The 14922-nt window shown below is 34.9% G+C and overlaps 1 protein-coding gene across 1 annotated transcript in view; it reads left to right on the plus strand.

Moving 5' to 3' along the window:
- The window catches only part of LOC119829154 (histone-lysine N-methyltransferase trithorax-like), a 14577-nt gene extending 1121 nt beyond the window's left edge, over window positions 1-13456 (plus strand). Inside the window, exons 2-7 of the mRNA XM_038351555.1 lie at window positions 50-211; window positions 345-9929; window positions 10127-10350; window positions 10597-10724; window positions 11231-11421; window positions 11716-13456. Of these exons, the coding sequence (XP_038207483.1) occupies window positions 50-211; window positions 345-9929; window positions 10127-10350; window positions 10597-10724; window positions 11231-11421; window positions 11716-11889 (10464 nt within the window). The 3' untranslated portion in view covers window positions 11890-13456. The remainder of the gene's footprint in view (window positions 1-49; window positions 212-344; window positions 9930-10126; window positions 10351-10596; window positions 10725-11230; window positions 11422-11715) is intronic.
- The last annotated feature ends 1466 nt before the right edge of the window (window positions 13457-14922 follow it).

Here is a 14922-nt window from a genome sequence, read left to right on the forward strand (position 1 = left end):
AGTATTTCTATATTTATCACTATGTTTACGATTATTTTTCCATTTACAGATATGCAGTGCATGCTTAAAATGCAAGAGTTGTGATAGCAGTCGTGTCAATAAATTTGTTGGAAGTCTCCCATTCTGCCGGCCTTGTTTCAAGCTACGACAGAAAGGCAACTACTGTCCTTTGTGCCAAGCATGTTATAGGGATAATGATTTCGATAGCAAGGTAATATAATTTTATTTATTAATATTTGTTTGCTAGTGCATATTACTTTCAAATACTAATATCATTTAAAATAAATTATACTCAATGATGAGATATTCATGTTAACAATATAGCTAAGTACATATAATTACAGATGATGGAGTGTGGCTGGTGTGCAAGATGGGTACATGCAAGTTGTGAGGGTCTATCAGGGGAAGGATATCAACTATTATCTGCATTACCTCCTTCTATTGAATACATATGCTGTAAGTGTATGCCTCACGATCCGCCGTGGCGGAAAATGCTCACTGAACACCTCAAAACAAGACTTTTGCACCTATTAAAACTTCTTGCGAAGAATAAAAAAGCCTGCGCTTTATTGAAACTTACGCCTCACAAGAATACACCCGTCCCAAATAAACCTTACCGACTTACATCACCACAAGCAATTAGAAAACTCCACTTTGATACTGGAGATGAAACAATGAAAAATACAACCGAAACAAAGGTATATAGAAACACTGCAAAGGGACGACGGAATAATAACAATGCCCAGAATAAGTCTGATGAAGCAAATACTACACAGGCATGGCAATGTCCATCTTTACTTAAAGATGTTGAAATGGGAAAAGAGGATATTCCACACACATCTCATAAAGTAGTCAACTTACAAGAACCCTTAATGCAGAACAAAGAAATATGTTTTTCTACTGGTCTTTACAGTACTAAAACAGATTTTAATACACCATGCGTTGAAGTACACGAAAATAATCTATCACAAAAAGAAGAAAAGATCGAAGCACCTACATTGCACGACAGTAAATATGAACCAATCTCTGATGACGACGAGCCTATTAAACGGTTTCCACAAGCTCGAAGTGAACAGGATCTAAGTCCTGCAATTATAAGGCAATCAAATCAAGATGACATGGAAGATATAAGCCGATTTATTTCACCATCATTATTGGATATTAAAAAACGGGTTAACAGTGATGAATATATTTCATTAAAAGATTTTAATCATGATATGAAGGAAGTGATAGAGAGAACTGCAAGTGTAGATTTGACGTCTATTTATAAAGACTTATTTTCGGAAACATTCCCATGGTTTGATTGTGAGAATAATTGCTTACAACCTAATTTGGAAGTTGAAGGAGAGCAAGAAGATACAGAATCTCTTAAAGACCATGAGATGTCTGATACAAAAGGTTTTAAAACGACTGTTCATTCTGTTGAAAGGACACTTGATCAAATGGTTCCGAAATTGGAAGCAGAAAGACAGAAAGAAGAAGAAGACTTATTGGAATTTTATCCAGTAGCAGACTCTCGGATATGTATCCTTTGTAAATCCACTAGTGACGGGCTACCATCTATGGAAGGGCGCCTATTATATTGTGGGCAAAATGACTGGATCCACGCCAATTGTGCATTATGGTCTGCTGAAGTGTTTGAAGAAATTGATGGGTCACTCCAAAATGTCCATTCTGCAATTTCAAGAGGAAAGATGATTAAATGTGCTGCTTGTGAACTGAAAGGAGCTAGTGTTGGTTGTTGTGCAAAAAATTGTAGTGAAACTTATCACTATGCATGCGCTAGAAAAGCAAATTGTGCATTTATGGATGATAAAAGAGTATTTTGTCCAACTCACGGAAAAGACGTACCAAAAAAGAGTTTACAAAAAGATGCTGACTTTGAATTAACAAGACCAGTTTATGTAGAACTTGACAAGAAAAAAAAGAGATACAGTGAAATTTGTAAAGTACAATTTTTGATGGGATCATTATGTGTGAATAGCCTGGGAAAAATTGTACCGTCTGTCTCAGATTTTGAAGAATTTTTAATGCCAGTGGATTTCTCTTGCACTCGACTATTTTGGTCTTGTAAGAAACCTACTAAAATTGTACGATATACAATAAAAACTAAACTAATATTAGCAGAACCATTACCAGGATTTGACTTTGGAGTTAATATAACAGTTGATCACAGTATGGATGTGCAAATTGTTGAACGAGTTATAGCTGAAATAGGCGCATGGCATCAGAGCTTAGAAACAGGTTCAAGTAAGTCGGTTTTAATGCGTAAAAATGACCGATCACCGATTAAATTTGGAAATGCCGTAACATTAGAAGATTTGGCGGTTAAACAAGTCGTTGAGTATCTACTTGATAATGTCTGTAAACAGGAACAACAAGATGAAGAAGAGCCCCAGAATACAGCTGATCTTTTACCACCAGAAGTGAAAGATGCTATTTTTGAAGACCTCAATCACGACCTCTTAGATGGAATATCCATGCAAGATATATTTCCCAAACTTATGTCTTATGAAGATCTTGTTGCTATGGATTTAAAGAGTGAATTCTATGGAGTAATGAATCAATCCGATGATAAGTCGGATACGCGATCTACAGATTTCATTGACGAATTACTCAATGCACGCCTGGAGTCTGGAAGTAAAGAGTTGAAAAGAAGTAAATCTGAAATGCTGTTACAAAACCATAGCCTAAAATCACTGACTACTGGCCGTGGGCAACAGAGATCGTCTAGTTTGACGTGGAATAATAAGTTTGACACTAGCTTGCTTTCATCTACTATTAAACGTTGTAAGATGGGAAAGTCTTCTACTGTGACAGGAAAAATGAGCCCAGTACAGAGAATACTTTTACCAGAGCCTACTCTTGATGCAATTAAAGAAACTGACAGGAACAATTGTGATAAAAAGGCTAAACAAGAATCAGGAAGTACCAGAGATTTATGTTCTGAAACACCACATACATCAGGTATTAACTATCGTACTACATCTCCAAAACAAAAAGAAGAAACTAGCAATGAGAAAACTGATAAAACCGATGGATATTATACGGATGTTATAGATTTCTATACAAAAATACAATGCAGTCCAATTTCTCAATTAGATGGAGCTGCAGATTGGTCTGGTTCTGAAAGTAATTGTAGTTCGCGACCAGGCAGCCCCCAAAATGATTTTTCACCCATTCAACAACTAGACGGAGCAGAGGATCATCTTGGTGACCATACACCTAAAACAAACCAATTTTTGTACAGAGCGTCAGGCTCTGAAAGCACATATACAGTTACAATTGCTGGTAATTCAATCAGTGGGCAACCAGAATTGGTTATGCGTCCACTAGACGACAACTCTGCATCTGGTCAAATGGAGCAGTTAGTAAGGTGTGACAGATGTCAGTGTACATATAGAAATAAAGAATCTTATGACAGACATATTCCATCCTGTGACATGATGTCCACAAGTGAAAGCGAAAGTGAAAATCCAAAATCCCCAGAAAATCGAACATTAACAACTTTGCAGAATGCTTTTCAGAATGCATTTGCACAACCTATGATTATCCACGCAGGTGTAGTAAGCGGTAGCGAAAATACTGTGAAGGCAGAGTCTATTTCTACAAGAAGAACATCAATAAACACGAGACAAATAACGATTAATGGAACAATTGTTGAAACTCCTTCCCCAGGGCCTAGTAACGAGATGACAATGACTATAACAGAGCAAATGAAATCTGGGACTGTTATATTTGATCAAAGTAAAACAACAAATGTACAGGTTTCTTCAAATCAGCAAGTTCTTTCATCACCACAAATCGTTGTTACTCCTCAAATGTTATTACCCCCAAAAACAAGTTCTGCAGGGGGACAAAAATTAATGGCACCCCAGATTATAACTCAGCCTGGCATCCTGCCATATAATATCTGTGTCAAACCTGGAAATGGAAATGCAAATATTCAACAAATTCAAAGTGGTGCTGACATGACTCATTTATTATCAGGTTCCGGTGGTATTCAAGTAATTGCCTCTAATTCAAATCAAGTTCTAACAATACCAAATCAGACAATGATTCAAGGGAAAAGTCAGATAACTAATTTTCCAAATATGGCAAGTGCTTCTTCAATAGCATTGCCTGTTAATTCAATTCAGAGTATGCCAAATACATCTATAATACAAAATATTCAACCGATGATAAGGCCACAGATTCAGGGCAATCCTACAATTGTTGTTCCAGCAATGACCACGCAACGTTTGTCTTCGCCAAATTCGCAACCTAAACAACAGATACTACTACCCGGTACTCCACAGAAATCGCCTAAGAAGCAACCTACACCTGTACAACCAAAACCAATTTATCAAGCTGCTAATAGAGGACGGGGAAGAACAATGCCTAAACCCACCAATACAATTAAAAGACAAACTAAATTAGAAAAAACAATAACAACTATCAACCAATCACCACTGGGTCCAGGAAACACTGTGATTCAATTACAAACAAATAGTCAAACTGGTCAACCTTCAATCATAGTGCAACCAGTGGCAAATCAGAATATAATGTCATATGTAGAAGCATTATCACAGCAACAAAATCAAAACATGCAGTATATAGCTACTATTGCTCCTCAAGGTGATTTTAAAACGGGTGCAACACAATTTATTTCACAAGGCGGGCTTATGCCCCAAACATTCCAAATACAACAGACAGAATCAGGCGGGCTTGTAGCCGTTCCAAGTGGTGGCATTCCTGTACTTCTTCCTCAAGGAAATGTTGTACTTCCTCAAACACTTCAGCAGGGAGCTACCATTCTACCTCAAGGCGCAATACAAACTCAAGGAATTCTATCACAGGGTCCCAATGGCCCAACTATTTTGCCACAAGCAATACACACCCAGAATGGAACAACTATAATTCCCCAAGGAACAATTCAGGGGCTAACACAAGGAAATTTAACTTCTCAAACTGCAACACTTCTACCTAATAACACTTTGCAAACAGCTGGGGCAACCGTCGTGCCCCAAAGCGGTATTGGAAATGGTCAAACAACAATTATTCCAAATGCATTGCAATCTCAAGGAAATACTATAATTTCTCCAGCAACTGGAACAACTATATTGCCACAGGGCACCTTATTACCACAATTTTGCAATGATCAAGTAATTTTAGGATCCACACCCACATTAGAGATGGTAACTGATCCATCTGGGTGTATGTATTTGACCACCCAGCCTGTGTACTATGGATTGGAAACTATCGTACAAAATACAGTTATGTCATCACAACAATTCGTATCAACTGCGATGCAGGGTGTACTTGCACAAAACAGCAGCTTTTCAGCAACAACAACACAAGTTTTTCAAGCGAGTAAGATAGAACCGATAGTGGAGGTTCCAACCGGATACGTTGTTGTCAATAGTGTGGGCGATGGGGTCACTACTCAAGTTGCTTCGTCTGCACCCAACGTAGTCACAGCCCAGTCAGTGCAATCACCTCAAGTGCTGAAGAATGTAAAGACGTCGGTACCCAACTTGACATTACAACCGCTTCCTGATAAGCAAACACATAATCGTCAAACGCCAAAAGTTGTGCAAATGGGTCCTGCACAAATGACCTTAGCATCTCAATCAGTCGCTAATCTTATAAGTGGAAAGCATACACTTAATCCAATAACGTCCCAAGTCCATAACATGAGTTTAGCAAACAATGTCCACAATATTCAGAAAACGATTATTTCAAAACAAAATAATGTTACAATGTCTCCAAATGTGACACTTGTATCATCTACAGGACAACCAGTAATGGCAATATCCCAATCAATACCTAATTCAGTATCTGTTCCATTTTCGATGCAATCAATACCCCTATCGCAGCCTATTGTGTCAAGTTCAATTTCTTCAAATAAGAATAACTCTTTGAAGATGGAAAATTCGCATGTTATCGAGATTAGTGGAAACTTGAACGAAAATTCCAACTGCAATAGCTTGCCTACAATAAGCGTCACCCAAAATACTAAGTCACCAACACCTTGGAGGCAAATGAATCCTCCAACCAGTATTAATATGGGAGATAACAAAATCGAGATTCATAACATAGGTTTGAAATCTAGTGTGGCTTCTATGGCGACTAGTATGAACAACACAATAACTGGACGTCAAATATCTCACATGGAATTAGACAAAGCAAACCAAAATTGTTTGCTATCTATTAATAATACTAATTCGGGATCTAATTCGTTACATCCACATCAGTTTGATACGAATACGCATAATAATCATCATTCATCTGCAAACACATCTAATAATATGATCCAAATATCTGCGGGAAACATTTACTCTCCTGCGTGTTCATTATCGAATAACTTTGATGCTGATACGACGTTGAAACTAAGTAAAATAAATGCGCTTTCCAAAACAGAAGGAGGCCATATGAACTTTTCACAAGAAATAATGGCAGCACATTCGCAACAACACAATATGCAAAATGAGAAAACATTCCAGAATATGGGGAATAACGACAAGCATAATACAGATAATTTGCTTGGTTCTATGAGTATTCATAAAATGAGCAGTTGCCAGGTTGCGAATAATATGAATAATTCGTCTTCGCCATCAATAAGTATAATTCCCCACAATACAATACGGCCCCAGATGCAAAGCAATCAAAATTCAATCACTATAACAAACAATCAAAATCAAATGTGCGCCATTTCAAGTGGTCAAATGCAAATTATGAACTCTGTAAATACATCAATGCAAAACGTTAATATGTCGTGTCAGGAACTAGCAAACAACAGAGTTAGCGTTTCCGCTCCAAATGAAAACAATTTACAACAAAGTAATCAACAACATGACATGAACTCTTCAATGAATAGTTCAACTATGACGCATGGCAGTATGCAAATAATTTCGCATGACAATTCTCAGATGCCTCAAGGAAATCAGATACATATTATGAATGGACAAATTCAGCATAACCGTCAAGCAGAAAATAATCATCTTCAACAACAACAACTAAATTCCGTATCAAATAATAGATCTTACCACGATAATATACTTACCAGTCAGACAAATCAACACCAATCAAATTTAATTTCTAATCGCAGTACACCAGACAGTAATATGATGAATCAAAACATAAATTTACATGGTTTGTCCAATACCCATAGTATGAATCGCTCCGATATTAATAATATGGGCCATATGCATATGAATCAATCCTTGAATAATATTAATAACATGCAAAATAACAGAATGATGATAGATAACTTGCAACAACATTCATTAAATAATATGAATAACATGAATCATCAAATTCATTCAAACCGATCAATGGAGTCTTTACATAATCAGCAAATGCATTCAATGCAACAGCAAATGAATCACCATGCAAATAATAGTGGCAGGTCACAGATGGAAAGCAATATGCATATAAATCAGCAAATGTCAATGCAACAAAACAGGCAAATGGAGAACATAATGCATCACCACCAGCATCAAATGCCGAACGTTATGCAAATTCAAAATAACCGTTCACATATGGAGAATAGTTTAATGGATATGCATCAACATGTTTCAAATCAAATGCATAGTCGACAGCAAATTGACAACAATATGCATATGCATCATATGCAAGGTAATAATTCAAACATGAATCACAGTAATCAAATGGATAATACGAACTCTATGCCATCAATGCACAATATTCGACATGAAAACAATTCAATGGTAATGCAAAACCACAACTCCTTAAATCAAATTCAAAGTAATAGATCTTCTTTGGAACATACGAATTTAATGCAACATCAAATGAATAATATGAATTCAGTGAATAATATGAACATGCATAGCAATATGAACACTTCGATGCAAATAAACAACGCAAGTCATCAACAAATGAATAATTCCATAATGCATATGCCTAATATACCGGATATAAAGAATGAAATACAAAATGCGTGCGGCGGTACTTGTTCTAACAACAGTTCCCAGTTTTCAAATAACCAGTCATTTGAATTATGTACGAATATGAACCCAAATAATAACCTCAACTTGAACAATGCCGGAAATATGATGCATAGTTTGGGAATAAATAATACCAATATGTCTAATAACATGATGATGAACAATGTCAACAATACTTCCATATATGGTAATAATAATCAAAACAACTTATCTGCACATGATATGTTGATGAGTTGTAATAGTTCTTCAGATCATAGCAATCTAATATCGGGAAATGCGAATCATATGATGATGAATAATTCAACATCACTTAGCAATACTAATCAAAATCAAATATTGGGAAATCAAGTTGCTAGTAACACACAAATGAATATTAATAGTTGCATGAACTCCAGCAATGCAACACAGAGCTCACTTTCAAATATTGATAATCAAATTAATAATCGAAACAATATGACGATTAATGAATCACCTAAATTTAATACCGAAAGCATGAGAGGAAAAAATATAATGACTTCATCAAATACCAATATGAATATTACAAACCTTCCGAATAATGATTGTAGCAAAGTTAATATTGTTGGAGGAAGTGATAAACAAAACCACACCATATCTGTAAGCAATCAAATGAATTTCATGCAAATGAATCCTCCAAATGCCAATCGAGTTATTAATCTACCTGAGAGGAATAGAATAAATAATTCTAATCTAGATGGTGCGTTATCTCAAGTACCTCAACAACACAACATCCGAGTAGTCACTAATAATACCAATAGTAATGTGTCTGGTATCACGCCGGATCCATTAACATTCCAACAGAAAACTGAATCAAACAGTACAATGATAAATGTTCCGTTCCAGGCAATACCAAACAGTGCTCCAATGAACATTAACGTGAACTCTAGTAATAACACTGTTAATATCACTGTACAAAATAATCTAGTGGATCCAAAGATCGCATCTAAAGCTGCTGATCTCAACTTCCCGCTTCCTTCCTCCACCAATTTATTACAAAATCAAAATAATACGAATAATATGATTTGCATTCCTGTGCAAAATAGCACAATAAATTTGCCAACTCAGAATAGTACCAGTATTACATTACCAAAAGCACCACCGACACAGCAATCTGGCATACCAACTAATGTTGTCAATCCAATGTCAATGAGACCTATGAATCGGGTTTTACCTTTACATAGAGATGGACAAAGTAAAGTTAAATCTGTTGGAGTAAAAACAGCTTCAGTTCCCAAGCAAAGATCAGTAAGTCATGATATGCCAGATTTAAATGTGAAAGATGAAACTATCGACAGTGATTTAGAAAAAGCCATCGAAGAGTCAAAGAGAATGATGGAACTTGAAAAGGCTAAAAGGGAAAAGGAAGAAAGAGATTCAGCAAGAACATTGCATTCATCAAGTGAAATTCCCCAAGCCAATACAAGTGCAGCATCTTCAGATGCATCAGCTGTAAGAACTTCGGAAAGAACTGAAACAATACCAAAAATGACTTCATTACCCAGCTTAGATGCAATCGAACCCGAACCCCCCAAAGTGTTGATTGAAAAAGACATAAACAAGGCGCCCGTATTACCTGCAAAAGTAACATCAAATCCGACTAATAAGATAATGAAGCGCCCTTTAAGTGACAAAAGGTCAGAATCTGAGGCAGCCATTACAAAGAAGCAAAACAAAATGTTAAAAAATCAAGAAAATAAACCTGCATTGCCCAAGCAAGCTCCTGAACCACCAAAGGATGATGGGCCAAAATTGATCTATGAAGTGACATCTGAGGATGGATTTAACTACAGTTCTTCGTCATTATCGGATTTGTGGTCTAAAGTTATAGAAGCAGTTCAGAATGCTAGAAAGGATTCTGGACTTCCTCTTATGCAGTATAATCTTCCATCAACTTTATCTGGCGCACATTTACTTGGGCTGAACAATAATGCTTTGAGATATCTCGTTGAACAATTGCCAGGAGTGAGTATATTATTAGTTTCTTATATAAAATATTTTATTTAGTATATCAATCTTAGAAAATGATTTGATTACAACAGCTTCTCTTTTTTTCTCGTTATTTATTTTTAAATTTTATTTCAGTAGTGTTGTTTTAAAACACACAATTAAATCCATGGTAACGAAAAATATTACTAAACATATATATATTTTCAAAACAGGCAAATCGTTGCACTAAATACAAGATCCGACAAGGGCGACCTCTGAATAGCTGGGATAACGACCTGGATCTCAGCGAAGGGTTTAAAGAGAGTCCTTGGGGTAGCGCTCGCACAGGACCGGTCGCAAGGAAACAGAACCACGACATGTTTAGCTGGATGGCGTCACCGTTTAGAGAAGAGCCGCCTCCATTTGGTGGACAAGAAGGAGAAAGCTCTATTTCCAGGTATCGTAGAACATATATATTTTTTCAATGATCTTTTTTTATAAAAAAAAATATTTTATGTAAGGTATTTTTTCCCAAAGCATAATTGTGGTTACACTTTCCATAATTGAGATTATTTTCATAGTGATTACTTTCAGTTAAAAAAATAACATGTGTGATAACTAATGTGTGTGTAAGTGACATGTAATATATGACAGTAACATGAATTGTGTAAGAGAAGCTTCAATTAATATTTTTTGTCTTCAGGCGTTTGGCGACATTACCGCCAGCAATGAGATTCAGACAACTCAAAGAGACATCGAAAGCATCAGTGGGCGTGTATAGATCACACATACATGGACGTGGTCTATTCTGCAAACGTGACATTGAAGAAGGTTCGTTTCTTTTTATTTACCAGCAATAGCGTTTGCATATTTTTAGAAACCGTGCCGTTACACTGTAAAATATGCAGCTTGATTAAATTTAGAGTACTTAAAGCATTCTGTTATATGATTATACTAGCTGCACGTCTTGACTCCGCCCGGGTAGTCTTTTATCGTAATTGTAATAATATAAACTATCCTATCTTTTTAGTTCGATCTAACTGCACACGGTGTATAAATTTGAATGAAATCGGTTGAGTACTTTAGGAGTCCACCGCGGACAAACAACGTGACCAGTGATCTATATATATTAAGATAATATTTGTATTAATGTCTATCATTTAATTTTTTATTCGCAATTTTCAAACAGCAAACGGACAGAATATCATTTAATTTCCAACATGACTCTCATGCATCTTTCCCACAAAGTTTACTCAGTTATACTTTTTTGGCTTAATGGCGCTCAAATTTGCCAACATAATTTATTACATTTTTTTCTAATATTCATAAAATTTCAGGCGACATGGTAATTGAGTACGCGGGCGAGGTGATCCGCGCGGTGCTGGCGGACCAGCGCGAGAAGCGCTACGAGGCGATGAGCGGCCGGCGTGGCGTCGGCGGCTGCTACATGTTCCGCATTGACGACAACCTCGTCGTTGACGCCACGCTTAAGGGCAACGCGGCGCGGTTCATCAACCACTCGTGTGATGTTAGTGTGTTTTTTTTATCGTGTTCTATTCCATTTTTAAATTCTTTAGGATGTTCCGGTGTTCGAAATTGGAACTTCTCGCTCTTAGGACTCTACTCTTTTCAACCAAGTATGATGTATTCATCAATGTAATTTGTAAAAACGTGATGCAGACATTAGAATAAATCATTATTTGAAAATAAATCTCATTACCTACTAGATTTGGATTGAGATTGCATTAAAAATTGTTCAATTATTAAATTAATTCTAGAGTGAAGTAAGTTGCTTAATATTCATTGTTTCCTTTCATTTCAGCCAAACTGTTACTCTCGCGTCGTCGACATCCACGGACACAAACATATACTTATCTTCGCATTGCGGCGCATCACCGTCGGCGAAGAACTTACCTACGACTACAAATTCCCTTTCGAAGAAATCAAGATACCGTGCACATGTGGAGCTAAGAAATGTCGCAAGTATCTAAACTAATTATGGACACGTTGATAAACAGTGCTTTCAATTTTGTGTCAATTACGACAAAACACTATTACTATCAGAGACAATCTGCCCCAAGTATGGGCGGAAATTTGAGAAGCTGCTAACGGCAACTAAACTAGGATCACACGTTTGAACTTCAACTTAATTAGGAAATACTTATAGATTAGTCTACTTAATTGTATTTCATTGCATTGCGATTAAGAGATATGTTTCAACTTAATTTTCCAATAGCATAATTATTATGGAAGTACATTACTGATTAAGACGATAACATTTTTGATAATTTTGATGAAAGAGTTATTTTTTGGTATGGATAAAGATCTCGTTACAACGTTATACTTCCCTAGTGTAGGGACGTATGTACGAGACGAAATGCTGGGTTGAGCACAAATTTGCGTGTAGATAGTATATATAAGACAATAAGTCCAAATCACATATCGCGATGGTCCCACCTCATATTGACATAATATTCTGTGCCAGTGGAGATTGGATACATTTACATGAATCTTGTTATGATCTCTTTATTGAATCTGCCCAGTGTTTAAAATTGTTGGATTGTATATTTTATTGGTTTTTAACTAAAATATATTTCGTATTTTGTGATAAGTTTACGATATTTTTGTAAATATTTTTATGTTGTATCATTTTGTAAGATCGGTAACGGTTCGCGATCGGCTTAAGTGCCCGCACTTAACATTGTTGTGATATGTGTCTAGCCCGACCCGGGTGTAAAAAGCGTTAGTGCATAGTGTATATTATATTTGTTCCTCATTTGTTCTTATTTCTTCACTTGTGATCAGTTAGGTCTCGACTAATACAGGCGTATCTTGTGTACATACTTTGTAGATGAAGAATAGCTATAATTACCAGTACATTCGAACGAAGGGTAGTAAGTTACAAGTACAATGTTACTTTTTAGTAATTTTTAATAAGTATTGTATAGAGAATGTGTAAATAAGAGGAATTATTTGTCATAATAACTTGGTTAAGCGACAAATCGTTTTATTGTAGTCATAGCGGTAGGATGTACTTTATATTATTTTATGTATTGTATATAATATAAGTTATTCGGTGTGTGGGTTCGACGAGGTTGTTATTGGAAGTGAAGAGTTGTTGTACGATCCCCGTAAAGCGGCACGTTTTAACTTGACAATGCACATTTGTTAGCTTTAATACTTTCAGCACAGCTTGGGTTTAAATGAAGTTTTATTTGATTCGTTTACGTTTTGTTTTTTAATTCGTGTGTTTCCAACGTAAAGCAAAATCAGTCCGAAAGTAGAAATAAACATCACATTATCATCACATTATTTAAATACCAATTGAATTTGCTTTGAAGGTTTATAGTGGAGATACAGGCGTACAAGGATATAATTTATAGCTGCTGCACTCAAAAAGCAGTATTAACGTAATGTATTTTAAAGTCAATAGAACAGATTTAAATAGATTTTAGTAGTTTTAAATTAAAATTTGTACATCTACTTGCACTAATGATAATAATAGGATTTTTGATTCCATGTCAAAAATAGTAAATTTGAGTGTGTTTTTCCAAAAAAAAAAATTGTCATTCTCTGCTACACAGTTGCGATAGAAAAATCTGGATGGGTTAAAAGTTTTATGCAATTTTATTTTCAATATATCTGTTTTATGGTAGCAGTTAACATTTGCATTTTTATGGAGTCAAATATCCTATTAAAATATTCAATAATGACCAGAAATAATGTTTTAATTCAACACTTTACACATTCTACATTTATTAAATTTATGTTAAATTATTGTAAGCGACGTTGGCCGTTTTAAGCATAAAAAATATATTTTTCATTAGGCCTATGTTAGATTTAAAGCAGACAGAATAGTTCTAAGTGTTGAAATAATTACATTGTTACATCACTTACATCATGATCTGAACTATATGTGTACTTCTAAAGTGGTCATGAACTTATCACTATCATCACATTATTCTTAAAATGTTTAATGAATAAAATCTTATATGTTAGCAAAATTGTAGAGCAGTAAAGCTAAGCTAGCTTGAAATAACTGTCCCTTAAATGTTGTAAGTAGGATATCTATTCTAATTTGAAGTTAAATATTCATACTCGTTTTTGACCACTTTAGAACTTACAAAGGATAAGTGTTCATAAAAAAGGAATCAGGTGGTACAACAATACCAAAGTGTTAAAAGATATATAAAATTTTGGAATGCTTTTTTTATAATTAAACATTTATGAACATTAATTCTTTGTATCTAAGTGTCCATCGACTAGTCTTTGTAGAATTTGTGGTTTTATTTTCATTCTAGCTATAAACATAGAATTGAAGGTAATTTCTAAAACCAGAAAACACTCTCTACATTTTATACATGATTTAGAATTATACATCGATTTATGGATAATAATAAAAAGTACAGATAATATTGACTATGTATACATTATATTAATTTCATATGCAAATAACAATTAATTGTATTTTTTTTTTTCACCTTTTAACTTTTTTGTTGACCCTGGCAGTGTTGTGAATTTGTGATTTTCTTTTTGTATAGAAGCGTTTACATTTTGTGGTCATTGAAATCTTGGCTTTAATTGATATGCGTTTTATGATTTCTCTATTCAACACAATAAAAGACCAAATCACTAAGTGATGTGTAAATCATACTGTTGATCAATTGTAAACATCTGCTTTTGATATTGTGTTTTTAAAATAATGCTTTTATTTAATGTGAACACATGCCATTTTGCCTAAATGTTATTATAAGTTATATTATTGCTTTAAAAGCACCAATTTTACAATGCATAGTTCTATGACCTGTCTATACATTTTATTACTTTATTTATTTCTATTATTATTTTGTATTGTGGTAAATTTTACCAAAAATAAAATTACTAAAATGTGCTTTATTTGCCTGTTTCATTTCTTAATTCTTTACAAAAATACATTTAGTGACTTGATACTTGCTTTTCATAATTTTCCTATAAATTAAAACAGCAAATGTGGAGTACATCCTATATAGCATTTACACATCATCATCAG

The sequence above is a fragment of the Zerene cesonia genome, chromosome 9 (genome assembly GCF_012273895.1).
Source record: "Zerene cesonia ecotype Mississippi chromosome 9, Zerene_cesonia_1.1, whole genome shotgun sequence".
Classification (NCBI taxonomy): domain Eukaryota; kingdom Metazoa; phylum Arthropoda; class Insecta; order Lepidoptera; family Pieridae; genus Zerene; species Zerene cesonia.